The 26,660-nt window shown below is 48.9% G+C and overlaps 1 protein-coding gene across 1 annotated transcript in view; it reads left to right on the top strand.

Annotated features, from left to right (window-relative positions):
• Nucleotides 1–2,492: 2,492 nt before the first annotated feature.
• The window catches only part of LIMK2 (LIM domain kinase 2), a 52,084-nt gene continuing 27,916 nt past the window's right edge, over nucleotides 2,493–26,660 (top strand). Inside the window, exons 1-2 of the mRNA XM_068989567.1 lie at nucleotides 2,493–2,594; nucleotides 15,408–15,507. Of these exons, the coding sequence (XP_068845668.1) occupies nucleotides 2,579–2,594; nucleotides 15,408–15,507 (116 nt within the window). The 5' untranslated portion in view covers nucleotides 2,493–2,578. The remainder of the gene's footprint in view (nucleotides 2,595–15,407; nucleotides 15,508–26,660) is intronic.

Below are 26,660 nucleotides of genomic sequence, written 5' to 3' on the forward strand. Positions count from 1 at the left end.
TATATACCCGCTGCATCATATCAGGAGACACATAATGTCTGGTAGTCTCTCTCTGTGATGTTAGCAGCCTTTCCTGATCACTGTCTAGAACAGCACCATGGAATAAAATTTTGACAGTTGTGGAGATGTTCTCTGTCTGTGCTGTGCAACACTAATCGCTAGCCACAAGTGGCTGTCAGGCTCCTGAAGTGTGGCTAGTGGCCTGAAGAACTGAATTTTTCAATCTCAATTTAAATAGTCACATATGGCTAGTGGCTACCTCACTGGACAGTGCAGATTCAGATTAGTTCACAGGGGTTGCAAAATGATACAATTGAAAATAATGTGTTAAGAGTTTAGAAATGACTGCACTTCTGGCAGAACGGGCCAACAAAACTACAGAGAACTTGGGGAGCAGGGGGGTCAGTGGGCACAGCTGGTGGCTGTAGGCATGGCAGAATGGTACTCGGGCAGAATGCATTCAGGAAGAAGCAGAGTCCTGGAGTGACGGGAGTAGGAAGAGAAGGCTATAGGGTGAGATGTGGTTAGCTCGTGAGGGCCTGGTTTGGCTGTTATTTTGTCGGCAGTGGAGAGCTATTACAGGTTTTTGAGCAGAGAGGTGACAGAAGCATAACTTTGGATGATTCCTCAGTCCATGTTAGGCAGGACGATTCAGGGAGAGGAGATTAGAGACCCTAGACTGATTTGGTTTGAAGCACATGGAAGCGACACTGGGAGTGTCTGGCTGTTGACCAGTAGACCAGTTCCCTCAGGATAGCAGAGCTTGAACCTTAAGCTGGTGTTAGGGCCCAGGTTTCCATTTCTGTCGGCCCAGAGAGTTGACTGAGTCAGTCAGCCTGGCCTCAAGGACTGACCAAGCCATGGTCATGTAGTCAAACTGGACAGTTGACTTGGTGCCAGAAATGCAGCGGGCCTTCTCCCTGCACACACAGGTCTTTTCTGCCCTCCAGAACTCCCTTTGAGTTCATCAGTGCTTTTGAAATGTTCTTTGTGTCCATGTTGAAAAGCTTTTTCTGGGTTATATCATTTCTATAGACTGCTGTTCTCTTCCTTTACATTTTAACTTGCATTTCTCAGAGTTCCCTCAGCTTCCCAGGGGGCAACTTCAGGGAGTTATCCCCTCACTCCCAGTGGGTGAAGACCATGAGGCTGGAGATGGGAAAGAAAGGAGAGAGAGTGAAGAAGGAGATGAAACAGACCTGGGTACCTTGCTGTGGGGCAGAGGGAGAGGGAAAGCCTCCCGGGGGTCTTGATTCCAAGGCTGCCAGCGTCTGGGAAGATACAGTGTAACCTCTTCCATGTGCGGGACAAATAAAAGTCCCGCGCCCCTTGTCTAGCCCTGAGGTGGCTTGTCAGGAGAGTTCCCTGGATCCCCATCACTTTAACTCAACACACAGTTTCGTCTTTACTTTATCAGAGGAGAGATTTCTTCAGACACTAAAGCCAGCTGCAGAAGAGGGTTCCCAGGAACTAACAGAAGTCAGGCACATCTCCCCCACTGCCCCACAGCACTTTCTTCACAGTCAGGACATCAGCGGCCCATCTGACCTGCATCTGGTTTGGACTACATGGTCAGGGCACAAGGGAAGAGAACTGTGCTCACCTTTGCTTGGACTGGAGTCGGCTGGGTGGAATTTCATCCTTGGTGGGAGTGTCCTGATTCATTTCCTTGGGCCCCCTTCCTGGTCATTTGTACACTTTCTCATGACCTAAATCTGATCTAAGGAAAGACCCAGCACAAGACCTCAGGGACCAGCTGATGTGGTCAACCTTCATCACACAGGGAACCAAATCCAGTGAGGGAAGTGGTTCTCAAGGCCATCAGCCAGGTAGTGGCTGCCAGAAACCAGTCTGCTGTCCTAAATCCTGGTCCAGGGCTCTTCTCTACAAAGAGGAGTCCGAAAAGGGTGAATCCAGACCACAGGTATATTTCCACTGGAAGATCTGGTGTTCTGGAGTCATTTATGTACGTACTTGGCCTGTTAAGGATCTGCCACCGAGTGTGAGCTTGCTTCTAGACAAGTGGCTTCTCTGAGCCAGAAGCTTCTGAGAAAAGCTCACCCCCCACCACCCTCCCCAAAGCTGTTTGGGGGGTAAACCTGGTTTCTCCAGCTTCATACTCTTGATTCCAAATACTCTGCTGAAAAGAGCTCTGAACTGGAGATTAAGAGCCTGTGTTCCCATTCCAGCTCAGCTCATTTTGAGGCAGTCAAACCTGACCCGCTAGCTTCTGTTTTCTTAATCCTTATGGGTAGAGAGGCCTCTGAGTTAGATCTCAGGCCTGCTCTGAATCGCCCTCACCAGTTCGGGCACCCAAGGCGGGCGCCTCCAGCGCTAGGGGGCGCTAGGGCCGCCACAGAGCCCGCGTCAAGGGGGCGGGGCCTGGCCTCGGCTGGGCGGGGCGTCGGCGGGCGGGCCCCCGTGCCAGGTGCGGGTTTGGTCCTCCCCGGGCGCCGTAGGCGGTGCAACCCGCTCGCGCCCGGGGCTGAGGTCCTCCCGCGCCTGAGGCGGCGGCGGGAGCTTCGCGGAGGTGGTGTGGCAGCGGTCTCTTCCTCCTCATTTCCGCGCCTCCGGGACCATGGCGGCGCAGGCGGGTAAGAAAGGGCCGCGCCGCCCTGTCCTGGGCCCGGGGCGCCTGAGGGGAGCTGGCGACCTCTCGGGAGTGTCTGTCTGTGTGGTCCCCGCTCCTCAGAGGGATAACTGGGCGAAGGAGCGCAGCGCTCCCCGGAGACGCGGAGGCGGTGGGGGCGGGGAAGAGGGCTCGCGAGAGGGGGCGGCTAGCGGAGTGGGTCGGTTTCCCGCGAGCTGAGGTCCCTGAGGGGAGGAATGCCGGGGAGCATCTTTTTCTGTGGCCCTGGCGGCTGCAGGTCCTCAAATTAAAACTGGAAGCTGAGGAGCCCGGGTTTCCTTGGAGTGAGGGGTTTGAGGGCACATGGAGAGTACGGGAACCTCAGTTTGGGGCAGTTCTGAGGGAATGCAGTTACCCCGGGTAATGGGTTTTCTGTGGAAAACTGCGGAGAGTATGGCTTTCCCCATGGGATCCAAGGCTTCTGGCGGGTATGTTGCGGTCGGTCTCCTGGGCGTTGGGATTCTTTGCAGGAAGTAAGCAGTGTGGGCTCCTTGGGGGTTTAGGAAGCGACGGAGCGTAGGGAGAGAGTGCATCTTTCTGGGGCAAGTAGGCCCCCGCCCCCTGAGGGCCCCTCTGAGAGCAGAGAGGAAGGTGGGCCAACACCTCCTAAAAGGAAGTGTCTAAGGGAGGAGGGTAGCTTCAGGGTTAGGTTGGCTGGGCCTGCAGTCCCCTCCCCATCACCTCACACCACCCTGCAGCTTCCTGCCCTCCTTGTCTGTCCCGCAGCACCAGGACCTTACTGTTTCCCAGCCACCTGTGTGGGTGGCCCAGCCTTTAGGTCCACCAGGGTCAGCATCCAGAAGCTTTCTAGAGCTGGCAGGAGGGAATAGTGGAAGAGGGAGGCTGTCCGGGATATCTGCCCCTGCTTCCTGGCTTTCAGCCTGTGGACAGTCACTTCCTCCATCCTGAATACAAGGAGCAGGCCACCAGTGGGTCACTTCCTCACCATGGGAGCATGGCATTTTCTCCTTATTCTTGATAATAGGCTTCTGGAGAAAGAGGGCTAGGGGTAGACATACTGCCTGTCTCTTCCTGTTTTACTGGTTGTTTTTTTTTTAGCTTCCAGAGTTTTTTTTAATCTCAAATGATTTCTAATTTTTTTTTTTCCCTAACCTCTAGGTAATGTCGGTTCCCTGTCTTGAACTTTGATTCTCAGAAACTTGTGAAAGATCTTAGAGTGCAGTAATGTTTATTGGCTCTTGCTCTGAAGGAACCGAAAAGCTGTCTGGAGGTATTAGTGCCTCTGGATGCATTAGTTTGTACATTCTTCCATAAAAATATTTATTGGATACTTCTGGACCATGCGCTTAGCCAAGCGCTGAGAAATATAAACAAAACAGACACAGTTCTTACCTTTATGGTGCTTACACTCCTAGAGATGAACGGTAAATAAATGAGGTGAGCAAATGAGATAATTACAATAAGATTGCATCAGGGGCAAGTGGAGTGGATAGGGAATACATTCCTTTAAAAAGCAAGTTTATACTAAGCCCTGAAAATAAGTAGAAGTTAGTCCAGCTAAGAAAGGGCAAAGAACTTTCCAGGCAGAGGGAACATAAAAAGGTCCCGAGGCAGGAAGGTATGTGGTGCCTTTGAAGAGCTAGGAGAAGGTCACTATGGCTGTTTTATGGGAGAGGAGACTAAGGTTCAGAAATTGCTTGTTCAAGGTTCCAAAGCCAAGTAAATGGCGGTGGTCAGAATTAATATTTTCCAGTTTCAAATTTGGTGCATCATCCTCTCTATATCATAAACACTAGAATGAAGTTGCCCATGGAGTCAGAGAAGGAAGTGGGACTTAAACTTTTACTTGTTATGTCTGAACTGTGTTCCAAGACAACTCAGGTTCCTGTGTAACAGGAGTATCAACAACAAAGAAATCAAATATTTGCTGAGTACCTGTGGTGTCTAAGGCACTGGGCTGGGTCCAAGTGTTACAAATGCTAGAGATAATGTAACTCTCCTCATTTTACATGTAAAGAAACTGAGGCCCAGGGAGGAAGATGGATTTGTCTAGGGTCACTCAACTAGTGGTAGAGCCAGGACTAACCTTTGACCTGTCCAGTGCTCTTTCCAGTAGTCCAAAGTCCTTGAGGTGTACAGGATCTGGCACACAGTAGGCCGTTAGTAAATATTTGTGGAAATGAATAATATGTGGTTTGTGCCTTTGACATAGTCACTATTTAGAGTAATTAAGGAAAAAATAAACAAGCTATTATGAGTCCTGTAGGTGACAACATTTTATGTGTGTGTATTAGTCGCTCAATCATGTCCAACTCTGTGACCCCATGGACTGTAGCCTGTTAGGCACCTCTGTCCATGGGATTTACCAGCAAGATTACTGGAATGAGTAGCCATTCCTTTCTCCAAGGGATCTTTCTGATCCAGAGATGGAACCTGCATCTCCTACATTGGAGGCAGATTCTTTTATTATCTGAGCCACCAGGGAAGCTTTCAGGTGATAACACTAGGGAATTTCAAAGGTGAAGGAGAACTTTATTCATACATTCATCCCACAAATATATATTAAGTTCCTACTGTATACCAACACGTCTAGGCCTGGGGGATTCAGCACAGGGCAAGATAGATCAAATCCTTTCCCTCATGAAGTGTATGTTCTGGTGGTGAGAGATAGAGAGTAAGTAAATATATGAATATCATATGTCAGGGGTAACTGCTCGGAAGAGAAATGAAGTATGATAAGGGCGTGGGTGCAGTGGGATATCATGGGAACCTCTGTGGTTAATGCCATCTAAGCAGAGAAATGAAACGTATCTGGGGGAAGAAGATTTTGGACAAGGAATACAAGAAAATGAGCAAAGACCCTGAGCCAGGAGTGTGCTTGGCATGTTTGAAGAACAGCATGGTGTCCAGAGTGGCTATCACATTTGTTCGAGTCATACTTGAGGGTAAGATTTGAGAAATCTTAGGTAGGTTAAAGAAAGGGGGATGGGATTTAGCAGGTTGATATCCTGGTAAGGGAGAAACTGAGGGTACAATTGCAAAGGCTGGTGAGTTTCAAGATCTTCACAAGGGGTGGTGACTTGATATGTACGGTGGAGACAAAGATTGGAAGGTGTGGGAGTCGTAGGAAGTGGAATATAAGGCTGAGAAGGTGCGCGAAGCCGGACTGTGGAGGATTTAATGCCAGGCTTGTAGAATTTTGTGGTATGCAGTAGAGACCATAGGTTGAGTGGCACGATGTGTGTATTTTATGTTTAGACTATCAGTCTATTTTTGGTGGGCACAATGAATTGGACAAGGGTGAGGAAGAGCACCAGTCTGGAGTAGGGTACTTTGGGCCCAGAGCTGAGCTTGTTAGTGATAGGAATGGGGAAGAAGGCACCAGCCAGAGGAAATGCCTTTTGTTGTGGTCAGGGCAGGGTGACACGAATGGCCCTGGATATGGGATGGAGGGAGCAAGGTAGGGTCCAAGAAGACCACAAGGTTTTAAAGCTGAATAGAAACCCATCGTAGAATAGGAACCCAACTGTTAGACTTTCCACATTCCTGGTGTGTTGTCTGCCTTTTCTGGACGCTAGGCTGGTTTTAGCCCAGGGCTGGCTTCTGATCAGTGCAAACTGAGGTAGGGAGCTCAGGATCAGGCATACTAGGGAGGGGTGGGGTCCACCCCCAGATATCACTTGGGCGTTTCAGTGAGAGGACAGGGAACTGTACAAGTCTCTTACAAGTCTGTTCTTTCCCACTTTTGGCCTTGCTTTATACAGTAACAAGAATTAGACTCTCTTACCGTTTCATTCACATCCAGCAGTAGCTAAACATGAAACCATTGCTTGATTCCATTAAAGTAAACCTTGAACATCCATCCTGGGATTCTGTTTGGTTAGATCTTTCTGGCCATGATTTATTTTTCCAGGAAAGAAAGTCTAGAATGTAGTTAAAGACATAGACTTTGGAGTTAGCAGACCCTGTGGTCTAATTCCAGCTCTAACACTTACTAATGGACCATGTCCATTTCATTTTCAGTAAAATGGAAACAATACTAGTCCTTATTTAATGGAATCCTTATTTTTGATTTTTAGTTTTTAGTCACTCAAGTCCTGTCCAACTCTTTGAGACCCCATGGACTGTATCCCGCCAGACTGCTCTGTCCATGGAATTCTCCAGGCAAGAATACTGGCGTGGGCTGCCATTTCTTCCTCCGGGGGATTTTTCCAACCATGTTCATTGAGTTCATGCTTGCATAATGCTAGGACACTGCCTGACGCATAATAAGGACTCGAAGTAGTTCTTCCCTGCCGTTGACAGTGGGTTGAGAATGTCCATCCAAGAGTGTACGATTTGGTTAACCAGGTTCACCAGTTTGTAGCCCTTCCCCCAGATAAGAAAATGCCCACTCATTCACAGCTAAGTAAACTTGTTGGAAGTAAGAACCTGAGTGCCTCAAAGCTACAAGAACCACCTGTCTTGTTTGTGTCTCTACCAAATATCTTACTCCTCTACCAAGCTTGCCCTGCCCCCAGCACCTGGTTTGTCGCTCTTTGAGGTATGTTATTTTTGTACATATCCTCGCCCCTTATACTCATGAAGGGCCCCAGAAATTGGTGGCGTACTTTGTGTCTTGCATATGGGCACATAGAAAACATTTGCTGGATTTGTTTTGGAAACCTCCCCTTCAGATTTTAGAGGCCAGTGGGTTTTTCTGTATGTTTGGTTTTTTTTTTTTTGACTGCATGGCATACAGGATCTTAGTTCTCCCACCAGGAATTGAACCTGTGTCCCCTGCAGTGGAAATGCGGAGTCTTAACCACTGGACCGCCAGGGAAATCCTGAGGCTAGTGTATCTAATAGTTCAACTTTTCCCCCAGCCAACTCCCTAGGTATACAGGAAAGAAAGAAGGAAAGCTACTCACAATTCAGTTGCCAACTAAGTGCCAGGCACTGTGGGAGGTATTTTCATGTAATGTATTTCTCTTAATTCTCTTGGTAATGCTGTAAGGTGGATGACATTATCGTCTTTTTAAAGATTAAGAGACAGGGGAGGTGAAATAGGTGAAGAGAATTAAGAGGTACAAACCTCTAGTTATAAAATAAGCCATAGGGATGTAATATACAGAATAAGGAATATGGTCAATAACATTGTAGTAACTTTGTACAGAAACAGGTGGTTACTGAAGTTAGTGTTAGTGTGGTGATCATTTCATAATGTACACAGACATCAAATCACTATACAGTACACCCGAAACTAACATAATGTATGTGAACTATATTTCAATTTAAAATCTTAACTGATAGGAACTGGGGGAGAAAGTTACTTGTTTACTTTCTTAAGAAAAAAAGTTTAAGACACAGGATCTGAGAGGTTAAATAATTTGCACAAGGACACAGAGTCAAGTTTCAAACCCAGGTCTAATTCCAGTTCTTCTGCTTAACCCTTACAAATGTTTCCCAATAAACTAAAGAAGGGCAGAAGGGAACAACAGCAAGAACAAAACCTTCTGAGATTCCTGTGTCTGTGCCTTGACCTGAAAAATGAGAGGCCCCTGGTTTGATGTTATAGACTCTCAGAATTAGTAAGAATAATCTGACCCCTCCCTTTATGAAGAATCTAAGGTCCAGAAAAGTCCATAAGCATCTTTAAAAATCATCTAGTCTTTCTTCCTTATAGACACTCCCTTTGGTATATTTGGGAAGCTAGTGAGGAGGAAAATCCTTTGGTATGCAGAGAAGAGTATCTGCTGGAACATAAATCATTATTGTTAGTCTTGTTGGTAGTCACTTCATTAAAATGTGATATTTTTTCTCTTGGCTGTTTCCTACCAGTTGCTGCCCTGCCCATTGGCTTCCTGCTTTATCCCTGAAAAAATCAGATTTCTATACCTGACCTGTCAACTCCCAGGGGGCACAGCAGTCACCATACTTGTTTTGTGCTGCACTGAATTGGCTGGGTTTTGTTCCTGGTTCTCATTGTCTAGTGGAACATGAGAAGCACCATAGATTTTTTTTCTCAAGTTAAAGGATAGAATCTGTACATGTTAGTTCAGGTCAGGCTTTATGGTTTCATGAGCTCTCAGCGCTTGGAATTTCTCACCACTTTGAAGTCAGAAAAGGACTAGTTTGCAGAAACCCAACTCTTAGCTCAAGATTAAGGTGAATGTTAGTGTCTTATGGGAAATGCACTGGCTCTGAGTTGGGGTGGCAGGCTGAGCCTTCCACAGAGTAACTGTAGTCTTGAGCAAGTCTCAGCTTGTTTGAGGCTGCCTGGGGTAGTGAAACGGAGAAGGCAATGGCACCCCACTCCAGTGCTCTTGCCTGGAAAATCCCATGGACAGAGGAGCCTGGTAGGCTGCAGTCCATGGGGTCGCTAAGAGTCGGACACAACTGAGCAACTTCACTTTCACTTTTCACTTTCATGCATTGGAGAAGGAAATGGCAACCCATTGCAGTGTTCTTGCCTGGAGAATCAGGGACGAGGGTGCCAGGTGGGCTGCCATCTATGGGGTCTCACAGAGTTGGACACGACTGAAGTGACTTAGCATCAGCAGCAGGGTTGTGAAAATGTAACAGGTCTGGTGGTCTCAGAACTTAGGTTTGAGACTTTCTCATGATTTGACAACTCAGTTATCCTCTGATCCCATTTATGTTTCAGAAAAACGAAAGGGTTAGGTTTGAATAGATGATTTTTAACCTTACCATCCTGGTACCCTTGTGCCTGCCCCAGTAAAGTCACAGGTTGTTTGAGGGTCACATCACCAATTATTAAGTTGGAAGAGAGAAGCATGTATAAGCGGAATATATTTTATACTGTTTTTCCAAAGATCCTGAAAGTGAGAAACTTCCTAGCGAACCATTTATTGCAATTATCACCTTGTCTGCATCGCACACTTAGCACTTCTTAAAAGCAACAAATCCCAGTAATAACCATGAAGGCATCAGTCAGTTCAGTTCAGCTGCTCAGTCATGTCCGACTCTGCGACCCCATGGACTGCAGCATGCCAGGCTTCCCTGTCCATCACCAACTCCCAGAACTTGCTCAAACACATGTCCATTGAGTTGGTGATACCATCCAATCATCTCCTCCTCTGTCGTCCCCTTCTCCTCCTGCCTTCAGTCTTAATCTGTGAAGGCATAGGTTTTTGACTGTTAAACACCTAACAAGGGCTCTGTATTGTTCAAAGCTGCTGAGGGCATTTATGTAGTCAGGCTCCCTTTGTCAGACTCTTGACTATCAGCAGTCACTGTTAAGTCTGCAGACAGGATCGGTAACCACAGTCAAGGGAGAGGTGAACAGCCTGGCACAGTGACGTCTTTTCTTAGAGAATGACTTTCCCAGGCAGACAGCATTCTAGATTGGTCTTCCACTGGGCCTCACCAAGATCTCCAAGACTTTGTATTACTATATTTCTCTTCCTTTTCCTAGAATGAAGGTTGTAAGAGAGAATCATTGACTTTTAAGACTGTAAGCATGTGGAAAAGGCCAAGAGTATTTTTCTGAAGAAAATCCAGGCTTGGGAGGCTGAAGGTTCCGAGGGAATTGCCTAGGCCAGGTACAGTGTGACAGATCAGGACATCTTCATGTGACTTTACCTGGAGGTAGTCCCAAGGACATATTCCAGGTGACTCATCGCTGCTGACTGTTGAAGCTTATCTTTGAAAATTACCTCTGTAGCTGGCAGCTGGGTAAAGTTTTTCAGTTCGATTTGCCACATAGAGTATCCATTTGGCACCCACCTTTAGGCTAGGCCCTGGAGATCTGAAGATGATCAAGATACACTCTTTGCCCCTAGAGTTGGGGGCAGTGTTGCAGAGAGGGAGGCACTGAGGAGGCAGAAACATAACGAACTGTAATTATAGAACAAATGGTATTAAGCAGGTATTTGACAAAGTGAAACAAACACTTCCTGCCTTTAGAGGACCATGAAGGGAAGATGGACGTCTGATGAAGGGCAGAAAAGGTGGGTAAACAGTAGCCTAAACACCCAGAGTAGCTCGAGGTGTGAGCGTTAGGATACAAGAATATGAATGTGTGTGACAGGAATAAAAAATAGATCAAGATGTAACTAGAACATTCCTTTGTAAGGGGTGTTAAAAGATACAGGTTCTTTAGGGCCACCTTGTAGAGGGCCATTCCTTCCTTTTTCTTCTTTATTTTTGGCTGTGGCTGAATCTTCATTACTGTGAGCAGAGACTGCTCTTTATTGCAGTGTTCTGGCTTCTCATTGCGGAGGCTTCTCATGTTGTGGAATATGGGCTCTAGAGCGCACAGGCTTCAGTAATTGTGGTGCATGGACTTAGTTGCCCCACAGGATGTGGTATCTTCCCAGACCAGGAATCAAACCCATGTTGCCTGCATTGGCAGGCAGTTTCTTAATCACCGGACCACTAGGGAAGCCCTCCTTTCAATAAATGTTAGTTGAGGGATTGTAGTAGGCCAGGGAGCTGACAATAGGCAGCTTTCGTGTGTGTGAGGAGCTTGTTTTCCTGCCTTAGGAGTTTTGCACAGATCTGCCCGCCATCCCAGTTTCCCCAGTTATCCTTTGCTCCGCCTCTTTGCCTGCTTAATTTCTCTTCATCCTTTAGAGCTCAACTTGGAAATTACTTCCTTAAGGAATATGTTCTTGTGTGCCCTACCCAACACCATTTGCTCCATTATAAGGACTTGATATCTCCTTCCTACAACTTGCCACAATTATAGTGAAAATAATTATGTTATTGTTTAATATATGCTCTATGTTTAATCTGTCTCCTGTGTGCTGCTCTTTTCTAACCGAGCATAGTTAGATACATAGTTGGCATGCAGTAAATATTTGCTGAAAGAATGATTGAAGCATGACCATTGAATTTAGCAATAAACAGTCACTGTTGATCTTGGTAAGACAGTTTCAGAGAAATGGTGGGGGTGGAAGTCAAATTGCAGTGGATTGTGTGGTAAATAGGAAGTGTGGAAATGAAGGCAGTGTAGTATGTGTAGACAGCTTCTTTTTAAGTTGAAATATAGTTGACTTACAATGTTGTATTGGTTTTTGGGTTTTACCGGATATTGAATATGTTTCCCCATGTTTGACAGTAGGACCTTGTTGTTTATATATTTTGTATATAGTAGATTATATCTGCTAATCCCAAACTCCTAATTTATCCCTCCCTGCCCTTTCCCCTTTGGTAATTATAAATGTGTTTTCTTTCTCTCTTTTTTTTAAGTCTTTCTTGAATTTGTTACAGTATTGCTTGTGTTCTGTTTTGTTTTTTCGGTCCCGAGGCATGTGGGATCATAGCTCCTGACCGGGGATCAAACCCACACCCGGTGCATTCCCACACCCTGCGCACTGGAAGGCAGAGTCTTAACCCCTGGAATACCAGGGAAAGGGAAGGTGACGTGAAAGTCGCTCAGTTGTGTCCGACTCTTTGCGACCCCTTGGACGATACAGTCCATGGCATTCTCCAGGCCAGAGTACGGGAGTGGGTAACCGTTCCCTTCTCCAGGGGATCTTCCCAAGCCCGGGATTGAACCCAGGTCTCTTGCATTGCAGGCGGATTCTTTACCAGCTGAGCCACCAGGGAAGCCCTTTTTTTTTTTTTAATGATGCATCAACTTGTTCTTGACCCCTACTTATTTATTCACGGTAGTGCAGGCTTTCTCTGGCTGTGGCGAGTGAGGGCTGCTCCCCGCTGTGGTGCGTGGGCTTCTCGTTGCAGTGGCTTCTTGTGCTGCAGAGCTCACGCTCTAGGCACTCAGGCTTCAGTTGTGGCTCATGGGCTTAGTTGCTTCACGGCAGGTAGGATCTTCCTGGACCAGGGACCGAATTCTCGTTCTCTGCGTTGGCAGGTGAGTCTTACCCACTGCACCACCAGCGAAGTCCCATAAGTTTATCTTCTGTTAGACAGCTTTTAATACATGTGGCTACGAAGTGGAGAACCAAGGGTGGTAGCTAGAGGAGAAAGCGGGCTCCAGATTTGTTTTTAATGAGAAAGACTTGAACTTATTTAAATGGCAGTTGGAAGGAGCCAGTGGAAAAGGGAGTGGTGGTGGAGACTGTCTTCTGAAAGGTGTGATGAGGTGGAGTCCAGATCAGAGCACAGTGCTCAACAGTTGAGTTCTGTAGACACTGGGGAGTCTGGGCGAGTCAGCCGAGACTGCAGTACACTAGGAAAAGCCAAGGGCCTGGCCTCGGGCTGGGGGGGTGGCCGTGCCAAAGGACACGGAGACTTTCCAAAGGTGGAACCAGGTGGATGTGAGAGGAGGAAGTTGAGGCAGGGATCTTGATTTTTGTGCCCTAGTGTCTAGTACTGGAGAAGGAAATGGCAACCCACTCCAGTACTCTTGCCTGGAAAATACCATGGACGGAGGAGCCTGGTAGGCTGCAGTCAATGGGGTCTCGAAGAGTCAGGCACGGCTGAGCGACTTCACTTTCACTTTTCACTCTCATGCATTGGAAAAGGAAATGGCAACCCACTCCAGTATTCTTGCCTGGAGAATCCCAGAGACAGAGGAACCTAGTGGGCTGCCGTCTATGGGGTCGCACAGGGTCGGACACGACTGAAGTGACTTAGCAGCAGCAGCAGTGTCTAGTGCAGAGCACGTGTTAAGTGTGCGTTTAATGGCTTTGAGTTTCTCAAGACGAGTGCAGGCTCTGGAGGGTATGGACATAACAAGTTAGCTTGAATATCTTCATAGTGGAAATCCTGATTCTTCTTGAATTTTGGAAACAGCCAGAGGTCACTCAGAGCCAAGACAAATTGTTGAGTAAGTGGGTGGTCAGTTCAGAGACTGTTCCTTGTGGATTAAAAAGTAAAAACAAGAAGCAGGCGTGGCTTAAAATAATGAGACTTGCTGGGGGTGAGATGTGGCAGTCTTAGCAGGCCTTTCATGTAAGAGTTCCCAAAACATTTCATGCCAGTACCTCCAGAACTGGGAAGATTCATTTTGATGTCTGTGTTCACTAAAAACCCTCTCACTAAACCACTGTTTCACCTATAACCCAGTTGGAGGGAGTGTCTCAGACTTTTCTGCCTCGGAGTTTGTGAGGTTTTTGGTGCACTGTGTGAGCAGTACCACCCTCAAAACACAAAGGCTTCTCCCCCTTGAAAGTCTAAGAAGTTTAGATCCAGGAGGTGATGCATGGAGAGAGCGGGTGAGCTGAGGCTTTAAAACCTTCTGCCAGCTTGTTCAACACTTCCCTGTGCTGCGAGGACAGCTGCCTGTGCCCTGGCTGCCCCAGAAGGCCGCCAGGCAGTCTTAAAGTGTGCAGAGCCGTGCATTGTCTATTCATGGCCCCTGTGCCTGTAGACCAGGGTCCGGTGCCTGTCACTGTGCCTGTGGCAGTCTGGAGTTACCCAGAGAGAACAAAGCTGCACACACGGGCGCACAACAGTCTTTTAACAACCCTGTCCCTTTTCCTAGGGCCGAGTCAGGTACCACAACCTGATCTCAGCAGCCTGCTTTATTTCATGAAGTTAGCACCTGAATCACACCAGGAGCATCGTGTTCTGTCCCTTTCAGAGGGACATGGACGGGCTCTGTGCTACTGCCCGTACTTCTCTGAGCCCACACAGCCCTTCCCCATCCTTTTTCAGGCTTTAGTAAACTTTCCCCATCTTTCAAGGCTCAACTTCCCCTGCAGACACTTTCCTGGCTCCCCTGAGCAGGATGAGCAGGAACTAGAAAGAGCACAGGCTTTAAAGTGAGCCAGACCTGAGTTGGGGTGCTAATGCTGCTGCTTGAGCTTCACCCCCAGCCCTAAGTTTCTGTTCCCTCACCCATTAAATGAATATAATAATATCTGTCTCATGGTATGTTTTGAGAATTGAGATTGGGTCTGTGAAAGAACCTTGCACAGTTCTTGGCAAGTAGGAGGCGTTCATGAAATGTTTGTTCTTTTCCTACTGTACTGGTAATTTCTTTCTCTGAACTAAGTACTTTGATGTGAAATAACATCTCAGTAAAAAAAAAAAAACAAAAAAAACCAATATGGAAGAATTGTTTCCTTTCCAGTGCATTTCCTCTTTCAGGAGCAAGGTGACTTATCCAACAGCCTCCAGTGTAGAGCTTAGACCAACGGGTCCAGTGAAAAGACCCATGATGCTGATTGAATGAATGAGCTCCTGGACGAAGTGATGGGAAATTAGCACAACTAGGGCTTTTGAGGAGAAGGACAAGGCTGCACCTTGTGTAATCTAGAGAACAGACCTTTCTGGGTGCTGGCTAGGGACAGTTGTAGGAAAGGCTGACCCGAAAAGAAAGAGACTTGTTCATTCCATGTACTCAGGACTGTGAGCATGGGCTGGAAGGAAGGAAAAGGCAGGTTTTGTTTCAGTAAAAAAAATAGGACCAACCAGAACCGGCTTTTAAAATATTCATCTATTAATTTACTGGCTGCTTCAGGCCTTTTGTTGCCGCACTTAGACCTCCTCTGGTCGCGGTGAGCGGGCACAGGCTCTAGGTGCACAGTAGTCAGAGCACGGGGGCGCAGTAGTTGTGGCACATGGGCTTAGTTGGAGACTTCCTGGACCAGAGATCGAACCCAGGCCCCCTGCGTTGGCAGGCGCATTCCTACGCACTGTACCACCAAGGAAGTGCCAGGACCATTTTTTAAAAAGTGGAACGCCACTGCTTGTGAGGCCACGGAGTCACTGTCCCTGGGGAGATGAGCAGCTGGATGATTGCTCGGCGGGGATCTTGTGGAGGAGGGAACCGTGCGTGGAGCAGAGCATTACTCAGCCCTTCCAGCACCAGAGTCTGTTAATGCCATCTTCTACAAGGTGGGGATCCTGCCCCCGCACTCCCTGCTTCTTCAGCCTCTGAACCCCTTGCTTCTGTGTGCAGGTGAAGATGCCTGGAGGTGTCAGGGCTGTGGAGACCACGTTGCTCCCAACCAGCGGTTGTACAGGACCGTCAGCGAAGCCTGGCATACCTCCTGCTTCCGGTAAGTGAGTCCATGTGCCTGTCTTCACCAGTGCCCTGCGGGCTAGGCACTGGCCTTCATCCTCTGGAAGATACAGAACAAGCTTCTGACTTGAGAGATTCCATTTCGAGGGGTGGTGTTCAGGGGGCAGAGGGAGGTGCCCAGGAAGTGCATGTTAGCAGAGGTCAGGTGTGGCCCCCCCGACGCCAGATGGAACTGGAAGAACGGCACATGGGCCAGGTACGGCTAGAGGTGGGAGGTTTGGGGATGGGGGGAGCCCTTTTCAGGGTGTCCCAGCACCCTCATCTGGCCAGATGAGGAGACTGAGGATGAGAACGCGTGGCTGTCCTACACCTGCACTTCTGATTACACGGGTGCCTTGAGGGCTGTTGGCACAGCCAGCTCTTCTTCACTCCAGATGCCTCCCTAGCTTCCTGCTTTTTGTTATTAACTCTGTTATATCAGTGGCTCTTAGATGATTGTTTGGAGAAAGCTTGGTTTCTTGAAAACAGCGCAGCCTTTAATGTCAGATCTGTTCCTGCTCTCTGAGACTCAGTTTCCTCATCAGGAAAATACAGATGTTAATCATCTCTCTCACAGACTTGTTGAGATCTAATGAAGTCAAATATGGTAGGTACCTACTGAATGGCTAGAATCCTCGAGAGTAGGAGCTTGTCTTTGTATAATACAGAGTGTAACCCAGCGCCTGGCCTGCAGTCATTCTTCACCAGGAGGCTGGGTGGGCATTTGTGGTCTGAAGTGGCAGGGCTGTGCTCACGACGGAGAATGAGATAGAATGCAGTGCTCACGACGGAGAATGATAGAATGCAGACAGGCACCACGTGCTGTGAATTCCAGCTCCCACACACAGCAAAGCATCCCCTGGGCTGATAGCAAGTTCCTGAATTGACCTTTGAGCACTTGCCTCCGCCCGGAGAACAACGCGGGGGCTTGGCCTGGAGGGCTCTGGCCTCTGGAGGGGTTGGAGCACTTTCCTGCCCTTTCAGCTCTAACTCAGAGCTCGCCAGTTTTGGCTGTGCATCTGACTGCCTTGGTTACTTCTCTCATCCCCAGGGAAGTTGATTCTACTTCCGTTTTGCTTCTTTGGTAAGATAGGAGCAGAGTGTCAGAGCTGCAGGGGCCTCTGGCTGCCCTTCCATTTTACAGCTGAGCCAAACCAGCATCAGAGCCCTGTGAGTTCCCAGGCTGGAACTCTCCTCGGCCTTCAGCCGACACGGTCGCGTTTGTTCCTGCCATTTTCCTACTTGTATGGATATGTTCTATCCAAAATAAGCAAGAATGGGTAGAACAAGCTAAGGAGAATCGCTGGATTCTCCTGTAACTAGAAGCACCGCTTTCTGAATGATGCAGCCCCTTCATGTCACAGACTCGAGGCCTGAAACGAGAAAGACAAAAATTACATGAAATGAGCTGGCTCTAGAAGTGAAGTCTTGGGTCACTAGTAGGTCTGGTGAGATGCTAGCTTGTTAGAGTGCACTGTGTGTGTGTGTATGAGACAGACACAAGTACACGCTCACAAAGAAGTGAGGTACGTTATCCTGGTGGCAAAGAGTGCAGGCTATGAAAGAGAACTGTTTTCAAACCCTGGCTTTGCAGTTTATTAACTGGCCGTCAGTGACTTCCCTGAGCTTCAGGTACCTCATCTGTAAAATGGGGAAAAGAATAGTTCTCGTCTCACAAGGTTGTTCAAGAGGATTAAATGTAGTGACCTGTAAAAAGTCCCTGGCATAGCACCTGACACATAGAAAACCATAAATAATCAGTAGTTGTCATTAAGTGTTATGTTGAGTGTGTCTGTATTCCCCTATATGCACATGTGTATTTTAACTTTGAACCACCCTGGCAATTAAACCACTGTCATGCCTGTGGGGGAAGCAGAGTATTTCAGTTCAGTCTCCTGTTTGCAGCTTTGCCTCAAGGAGAGAATCCTTCTGATCTCGCTCTACTGATGGGGCACGTCTCCTGACTCCTGAGCTTTCCCATGAAGTGGATGGCGTGGAACCCTTGGACAGAGCCTGGCGGTTTGCCCTAGGGAGACTGGCTGCCCTGGAGCCGATTTGTTGTAGTTGTTCAGTCCCTCAGTCCTGTCCGACTGTTTGTGACCCCACGGACTGCAGCACGCCAGCCTTCCCTGTCCTCCACTAGCTTCTGGAGTAGGCGCAAACTCATGTCTGTTGAGTCGGTGATGCCATCCAACCATCTCATCCTCTGTCGCCTCCTTCTCCTCCCGCCTCCAATCTTTCCCTGCATCAGGGTCTTTTCCAATGAGTCGGCTCTTTGCATCAGGTGGCCAAAATATTGGAGCTTCAGCATCAGTCCTTCCAGTGAATATTCAGGGTTGATTTCCTTTAGGATTGATTGCTTCGATCTTGCTAATTTGACGTTGCCCCAAATTGGAGGAATATTTTCAGGGCTTAGAAGGACTGCATTTTCTCTCTGACTCTAGAAGTGACTTTGGTTACGAGGAGCACAAGGCCTCAGCCTGAACGGTCTTAAAAGGTCTCTTCCACCCCAGCTCATCTGATTTCAGAGTGTGGGTTCAGAGTGTCTGGGTTCAAGTCTGCCAGAAGCAGCTACCCAAAGCAGATCCATTCTTTGTGACTCCCAGCCCCGCTTTTACCCAGCTGGGCTCCAGTTACAATAAAGGAAATGACTTTTCTTCTCCCCTCCCCCCACACCTTTGTTTTCCTAGTCACAGGGTGGGGCTGGATATTGAAAGGAGAAATTGCTGGAGTTTGGCCCAACTCCTCCCCTCGCCTTCTTACACCAGCCCATCCCCTGTCTGCAGCCACATCCGCAGTCTTGCCTCCGATAGGGCCTTCCGCCAGATTCTCAGGTTCCCCGGACAACAGGAAATCACTTAAGGCTGGGAACCGCGGCTGTACAGTGGGGGCCAGGTGACAAACCTCCTGGAAGTCCGGAATTGTGCTGGTGCCAGCGGGCGCCTGGCCAGGATCCCCCTGGTCTCTGGACGCTTGGTGACCGCCCCTCCCGCTTCCTCTCTTCAGCCTTTGCAGTGGGCCCATTTGGACTCTTAAGCTCCTCCGACCTTCCTTCTCCATGAGTAGTGCTGTTGGTTCTAGAGCTGGGCCCTTCTCTCTGAAGCTCTCTGGAAAACTGGCCCCCTCTTGCTGGGGAGGAAAGCAGCTGGGCCACACACCGTTTGTTGTCGTTTAGTCGATATGCTGGGTCTGACTTTGTGACCCCGTGGACTATAGCAAGCCAAGTTTTCCTGTCCTCCACTGTCTCCCAGGGATTGTTCAAACTCATGTCCATTGAGTCGGTGATGCCATCCAACCATCTCACCCTCTCTCGCCCCTTTCTCCTCCCGCCCTCAATCTTTCCCAGCATCAGGGTCTTCTCCACTGAGTCAGCTCTTCCCATCAGGTGGCCAGTGTATTGGAGCTTCAGCTTCAGTATCAGTCCTTCCAATGAATGCTCAGGGTTGATTTCTTTCAGGATTGACTGGTTTGATGTCCTTGCTGTCCAAGGGACTCTCAAGAGTCTTCTCCAGCACAATTCGAAAGCGTCCGTTTTTTGGCACTCATTATAGCTGAGGTTAAAACAAGAAGCTGTGAGTGGTGACCTGGCCTCTTGGCATGTTTGCAAAGCAGGTGACGGGTTTTCTGAAGGTTGTTGCGCTTTTCACCCTTGTCAGAGACGTTTGGCCAAGGAGGAGGGAAAAGCTGCCTCTGCTGGTCTTCGTGGCCCCGACCTAGGACTCTTCTGTCTGACCTACTCTGACGTCATCTTCAGAGGGAAACACCGTGCCCCCTCCCCCCATAGGGCTCCTGCTCACTCTCAGGGCCTTCTTCCTCAGGGCCATGAAGAGCTTTCTCTTTCGAGAAGTGTTTGCTAAAGGCAGAGCTCTGGAAAAGGGATGCCGCAGATAGAAAGCTGTCGTCACTTCGTCAAGCTGCAGACCATTTCCTCTAAATTTGTGACTCCAGGAAAGGCTGGTGAAGAAATCACAGACGTAGCCACCGACTGTGGTGTAATGGGCTAGCTGACGACAGAGGGTTTTCTGCGGTGCTGAGAGCACCCACACCCCCATCCACAGAAGCACAGTAGCTTGATAATTAGAGCAACAGGTACCATTTATCGAGTGCTCACTCTGTACCAGACACTGTCCTAAGCACTTCATGTACATTATCTCATTTAATTTCCACAGCACCCTAATAATGATGGTGCTGGTCTTAACGTGTTTTACAAATATAGGGAAGTGGAGCTTACTTGCCCACAGTCACAGAGCTAGTAGCTGGCATAGCTGGGATCTGAACCGAGGTGTCCTGCCTCCTCCTTACCAGAGTCTTTGCATTCCTGACTGGGGCTGTCATTTAACCTCCCTGAGGCTAGATTTCCTCTTCTGTAAAGTCAAGGTGAAAAGAAACCGCTGATGGTATCAGATAACATTGAAGGACCTCTGTTCAAAGGCTTCGAGAGCTCTAGTGGAAACAGAAAGTGCTGTTAGAGGGCTCTGGGCATGGGAGTCAGTGGAGCAGCTCTGCCCCCTGCTGTTGGTGCTGCTGCCACTCAAGCCCTTGATGCCCGTAGACCCGTTTGTCCAGTTTATCTCTAAGGAAACCGTCAGCAGCAGGGCATTAAGGCGGGCGGTCAGGGGCCTGCGGCCTGCCACACCAGGAAGGGAAAGGGCAAACACCTGGGCCGCCTTCTGCCCCCACAGGGGACTCCATCGTGGACAAGGTGGGACTGTATGCAGCAGAGCTGTGCGCCTTAATCCTGCTCTGTTCTCTGGAAAGAGAAAACTAAGACCCCATAGAAGCCCCGCAGTAGCTATTGGGACAGAGATGGAGAGGGGTTGTGGGGAGCCAGGGATGGACAACTGATATTTACTAAGCATTATATTGGGAGTTTTACTTAGATTGTCTGATTGAATCGGTTTCACTTAGATTGTCTTACAGTAATCCTGCAACCCCATGTTGTCCTAAAACAGAAAGGCCCAGAATGGATAGGTGACTTGCTTAGGGTCACACAGAGCTGACATTTGAAATCAGGTCTCTCTGGCTTGGGGTGGTGGTGGGGGGTCTTGTTTTCACTGTGATTTCCACAAAGGAACAATAGACCTGGATTTGAGCTTTAACTGAGCCAGGCCAGCTGTGTAACTGTGGCCCCAGTTCCTTAGCTAAGAGGAGCATCATTATCTTATCTCTAAGACGTGGTGAAAGTTAGCCACCTCATGAAGTCACTGTGAGCATCACAGACGTAGCGGATCAGAGAGCTCTGAGAGCGTTAGGATGGGGCAACGCAGGGTCAGCGGCTGCAGGGGCAACTCTGGTCCTTAGTTAGCCATTCGGACTTCACTTGGAGCATCACCTACTATATTAAAGCATGCAGTTGGCTGCTGCTGGGGACACAGACTTAACTTCTTGGCCTGGTCTCCTAGCTTGGAGCATTCTTAACAGTGGGTTCTAGTCTGGCTTCCACTGTGTCTCTCCCCTGGAACGTTCCCTTGTTGGTCCAGAGGACAGCCCCACCAGTCTGTCTGCTGGCCAGTCTTGAGTCCATCTTGTCTGGCCTCCTGAGCTGCGCTGGAGGTGGTAACGTGAACCAGAGTTCGCAGTCAGGCTGCTTGAGTTTCCATCCCAGCACCTCTTGAGTTGCTGCCTTCATCTTTCTTCGCTAGTTTCCTCCTCTATAAAGGAGTGACTTGGTTCCATCTCAGAAGGTCATTCATTGTGCAGACTGAATCTGGCCATGTACTCAGAGCACTCAGCACTGCCTGGCCGTCATCAGGACTCAACGGGTGTTAGCGCTGGCTGTTGGTGTCTCAGTCACTCTGAAAGCGGCCCCTCCCCTTGGCTTCCCCGAGTTCCCCCGATCTCTCTGGTCATTCTGGCTTGTTCACCCCTTTCTACCCAGCTCTGAAACGCTGCCGCCCCTCCGGGTACTGTTTCCTCCCTGGGCCTCACCCACCCCCGCGGCTCCTGTTGTCCTGCACTCACTAGTGACCGTATACTCCACACGCTGATGAAACTAGGACCAGTCCAGACCTTTCCACCGAGTTCTAGACTAGCTGTCCTTCTGTCAACCTCACATGTCCCCTTGGATGTCTCGTGGACATCTCAGACCCCACTGGACCTTCAGTCTTCCCCTCCAAACTGACTTCTGTTCCATTGTTACCTGTCCCATTGAATGGTGCCGCCATCCGCCCACTGCCCAAGCGACAGCCCAGGTGTCCTTCACCTCTTGTCATCCGCATATCCAAGCCTGCCAGTTTTATTATTATCTCTTTGAAGAGTAATATAATAGCTTTGAATGCCTCCACTTCTTTCCATTGCTCCTATCACCACTGTGTTCTGGGTTACCACCATCCCTCACCCGATGACTGCAGCAGACATCTAACTTTCCATAGCCATTCTGCACCCCTAGTCCATTCTCCACAGAGAAGCCAGAGTGGGTGATCTGTGGGGGGAAAAAAGCCAACAAACCAGTGTGACCACATCACATTCTGTCATCTCTCTGCCTTATACACTTCAGCAACTTTCTAGCGTTCTTAGATCAGTCCTTTCGGGTGCTTGTAGAGCCCCCTGTGACCTGGCCTCGCCCCACAGCCTCTGTTCCCTCTGCTTCAGCCTTGCTGCTCACAGGTCCAAAACTTGCTCTTCTTTCTACTGAACGGACTTTGTTCCTGCTGTTCGCTCTGCCTGGAATGCCTCCTCACCCTCTTTTGGTCTAATTAACACCTGCTCCTCCTTCGATCTCTACCTGGATGAAGAATGGATGTCTCAGGGAAGTTGCTGCAGAATCGGTCATGGCCCCTGTTTCACAGGCCTTTCCCTTTGAAGCCTTTTTTGTGGGTTCAAGCTCGCATTTATTCACTCGATCATCTCCTCAATGACATCCTCAGATCTGTACTCTGCTAGCTTAACTTGGTTGGGGACCACAGGGCTTTTTACCTGTCGTGTGTCACCACTGAGCTCATGTTGGACATGCGGATGACAGGAGGTGAAGGACACCTGGGCTGTCCATGTGGAAAGGGAGCAGTCTTGTGTGGTAGTTAAGAAAGACTCTAGAACCAGATTGCGTGGAGGCAAAACCTGGTCCTGCCATCTACTAGCTGGGCACCTTGAGCAGGTTACTCACCCTCTCTGTGCTTTGTTTCTTCATCTGTGAAATGGAGCAAGTTGCCTACCACCTGCCTCCTGGTATGGCTATGGGGGTGAGTGAGTGAAGCTGTGTGTGGCCCTGGTGGGACCAGGGCTGGCAGAGCAAGCGCTTGTCACTGTCATCTGCTTGTTGGTAGCTGCCAGGGAGCCAGATGTCTCCCAGGGCTGGAATCAGTATATAAATTGGTGACGCTTGCTCCTTGGAAGAAAAGCTATGACCAATCTAGACAGCATATTAAAAAGCAGAGACATGACTTTGCCAACAAAGGTCCGTCTGGTCAAGGCTATGGTTTTTCCAGCGGTCATATATGGATGTGAGAGTTGGCCTATAAAGAAAGCTGAGCGCTGAAGAATTGATGCTTTTGAACTGTGGTGTTGGAGAAGACTCTTGAGAGTCCCTTGGATTGCAAGGAAATCCAACCAGTCCATCCTGAAGGAAATCAGTCCTGGGTGTTCATTGGAAGGACTGATGCTAAAGCTGAAACTCCAATACTCTGATGCAAAGAGCTGACTCATTTGAAAAGACCCTGATGCTGGGAAAGATTGAAGGCAGGAGGAGAGGGGGACGACAGAGAATGAGATGGTTGGATGGCATCAGCAGCTCAATGGACATGAGTTTGACTAGGCTCCAGGAGCTGGTGATGGACAAGGAGGCCTGGCATGCTGCAGTCCATGGGGTCGCAAATGTCGCACACGACTGAGTGACTGACAGAACTGAACATACCTAAAGAAGTAATGATTTTTTTTCAATTAAAATTAGTTTAAAAATTAATAGAAGTCTTCCGTGGTGGCTCAGTGATAAATAATCCACCTGCCAATGTAGAAGACATGCATTCGATCCCTGGTCCAGGAAGATCCCACGCGGCATGGACCAGCTCAGCCCGTGCACCGCAACTGTTGATTCTGTGCTTCAGAGCCCGTGAGCTGCAACTGCTGGAGCCTGCACTCCCCAGTGCCGCTGCTCCACGAGGGAGGTCACCGTGATGAGAAGCCTTGCACCACCCCTAGAGAGTAGCCTCGACTCTCTGTAACGAGAGGAAAGCCTGCAGAGCAGCAAAGCCCTAGCACAACCAGAATAAGTGATGTTTAAAGAGAAGAGTCAGCAGAATAATGTCCAGCAGTGACACAGAAAGTGAAAAGTCAGGCAAAACTAGGCGTGTGTCCACACAGAGATACCGAGTCTGGGTGTAGTCACCAGAAGGGCCTTCTTGGTTGCAGGCAGGGCTGGTTTGCTTAGCTCACAGCTCCCAGAGTGACATTTCTCTCCATGACCCTTCATTTCCCTTTATCTTAGGGTCATGCTCACATTGCAGCTTTCTGATGCCTAATTCAGCTTCCTGGGTTCTTCTTTTTTTTTCTTTTTTTTGGCCACACGGCATGTGGAATACTAGTTCCCTGACCAAGAATCGAACCCTCACCCTTGCAGTGAAAGTGCTGTATCTTACCATGGGACCATGAGGGGAGTCCCTAAACTGACTTTAAAAAAAATAAATGAAAGGACCACCTCGATGGAGACCTGGCCTGAGGATGAAGCTGTGCTCTGCTGTTAGTGAACACTAGCTGGCCAGCAGGCTTCAGTGGATGTACACGCAGCCAGCCGTGGACTTGAGACAAATGCCAGTAATGGGAGAGGAACTGGCCGCTCAGGACCAGCACTCCCTTTGTATTTCAGTCTTGCTGTTCTCTTGGTTGAGAGCCTCTGCTTGCTTAATGCCCCTGATGACTCCTCTTGCCCGTGGGCGACCTGGCTCATGGTGGTCTGCCCTGCCCTCCCTCACCATCCCAGCCTCCCGCTGCTCGCTCGCTCACATGTGCCCGGTGCTGCAGCAGATGGGCCTTCCTCTGTTCCGCCTCAGTGCTTTTGCACATGTTGTTCCTTCAGCTGGAATGCCTCTTGTCTGCCTGGCGATCAGCCTGTTAGATGCAGCCAATCCCTCATGGAGGGGCCTCCCCAAATGCACCCGCTCTCCTCCGCACCAATCAGAGGAGACTCTCCTTCTGTTAGTCTCCGTGCATAGCCTCAGGCGTGGCTCCGTCAGGATTTGTTACATGTCTGTCCTCACTCCCCGAGCATGAAATTCTCTCAGTCTGAAGCTGCATGTAGGTCATCTTTGTGTCCCAGAGCTCGGCAGAGTGCCAAGAACACAGCGGGCACTTGGGGTTTGTCTGGTGAGCCGTGTTTTTGTCCAGTGACCACCTTTCTCTTTCGACTCTTGGATAAAGCCCGCCCAGTACACGTCATCACTGTCTCTTCGCTTTGCAGTGTTCTCCCAGGCGAGAGCACTTCTTCTGACATGGGGGCATGGAATAAGACCTCCATCTGTAACTGCCATTCTAGAGTCTGAAGCCAACAGTGCTGCAGCCTTGAGGGATGGCATGCCTTCTGCACAGCCCAGCCCATGGTGCTAGAACCTCTCCTCCCTTGGGCAATGCTGGAAGAGTACTAACAGGCTGTCTTTCTCCACCCTCCCCCCCATGACCAGGAAGAACCTCCCAGTACCTCAGGCCGGATTATCCGAGTGGTTTTCTACATGTCAGTCACCTTTTGGTCCTGCCTTACCCAGCAGTGATCCTGGTTAGATCGGGGGCCCCCACTCTGCCCCCATCAGTAGCACTGACTCTTTAAGCAGCACCGGCTGTTTTTGGTTTTTTAAATATTTATTTATTTGACTGAGCCAGGTCTTAGTTGGGGCATGTGGGCTCTTGAATTGCAGCATGTGGGATCTAGTTCCCTGACCAGGGATCAAACCCGGGCCCCCTGCATTGGGAGCATGGAGTCTTAGCCGCTGGCCCACCAGGGAAGTCCCTGTTTTTGTTTTTGTCAGCCCTTGTGCTTTGCTTTGTTAACTTGTTTCAGTTCCAGAGGAGGCCTTTTCATGAGATGACCCTCTATTCTGGAGTCACCTTTCCCCACTGTACCTTGAGCAACACTGCGGTGTCACTGAGGACAAGAGAGAGGCAGCTACTGTGGGTTCCAGATGAGTAAGAACAGTGCCAGGAGAGGCGCGTCCCCAGTGAGCCGAGACTTCGCAGGGTGTCAGCCTCCAAGCCTTCCTTTACTTGTCCAGAATAAGAGGATGACCAGACTGCCTGTAGCTGTTTCCTCCTTTGTAGCAGGGGATGCTAGTGATCTGTCCTGCCTGCCTCTCGGGTTTTGTGTGAGGATAGGATGGAATCACAGGGAAGAGCGCACAGGAGAGAGGAAAGCTGTGCTTTCAGCCTTCAGTCTGCGTCGGAAACACTGGGGCTTACGCAGAATGCAGTTCTCGGGCTGGCTCCCAGCAGTTCTTACTACATCGGCCTGGGGTGGGCTCAGGAAGCTTCATTTTTAACAAGCTGCCCAGGGGCATCTCATGCTGCTGTTCTTTTAACCACGGTTTCAGAAACACCGCTATAAATCAAAGAACAAGTATAAAATAGTTATTCGAGGCAACTTTAGTGCCTTGGACCTGGAATCCAAAGTCTTGGGTTAAATCCCAGCTCTGCCCATTCCTAAACCCGTGACCTTGAATGACCTTCTCTTTGAGCTTGTTCTTCATAAGTACAAAGGAGACGATACTCTTTCTCCTGGAATCCAAAGTCTTAGGTTAAATCCCAGCTCTCCCTATTCTCAGACCTGTGACCTTGAATGACCTTCTCTTTGAATTTCAGTATTTTGTCTATAAAATGGAGCTGTTACACCCCAACCTCACAGGATTATGAGAATTAAAATGTTATGTGAGCAAGGCAACCTCAGTAAAGGGCTCATGGAATTCGGTCAGTGTTTTACAGAAAGGGAGCCAAGTGTCCGCTACTTCTGGAACGTGGTGTCGTGTTAACAAACATAGGGTGAAAGACAGTCCTTGGCACTGAGCTTAATCAGATGGCACAGAAATCTGAATAGAGCCTTAGATGTAGAGTCCAGCCCCTTGAAACTCGGAAGGGAGGATGGAAAGCCCAAGGTATACAAGGGTACCCAGTCACGTGAAATGTGTTTAGATGGAAAAATTATTCCTCAATACACTGAAGAAAGAAAGGCAGGGGTGG

The sequence above is a fragment of the Capricornis sumatraensis genome, chromosome 17 (assembly GCF_032405125.1).
Source record: "Capricornis sumatraensis isolate serow.1 chromosome 17, serow.2, whole genome shotgun sequence".
NCBI classification, from domain to species: domain Eukaryota; kingdom Metazoa; phylum Chordata; class Mammalia; order Artiodactyla; family Bovidae; genus Capricornis; species Capricornis sumatraensis.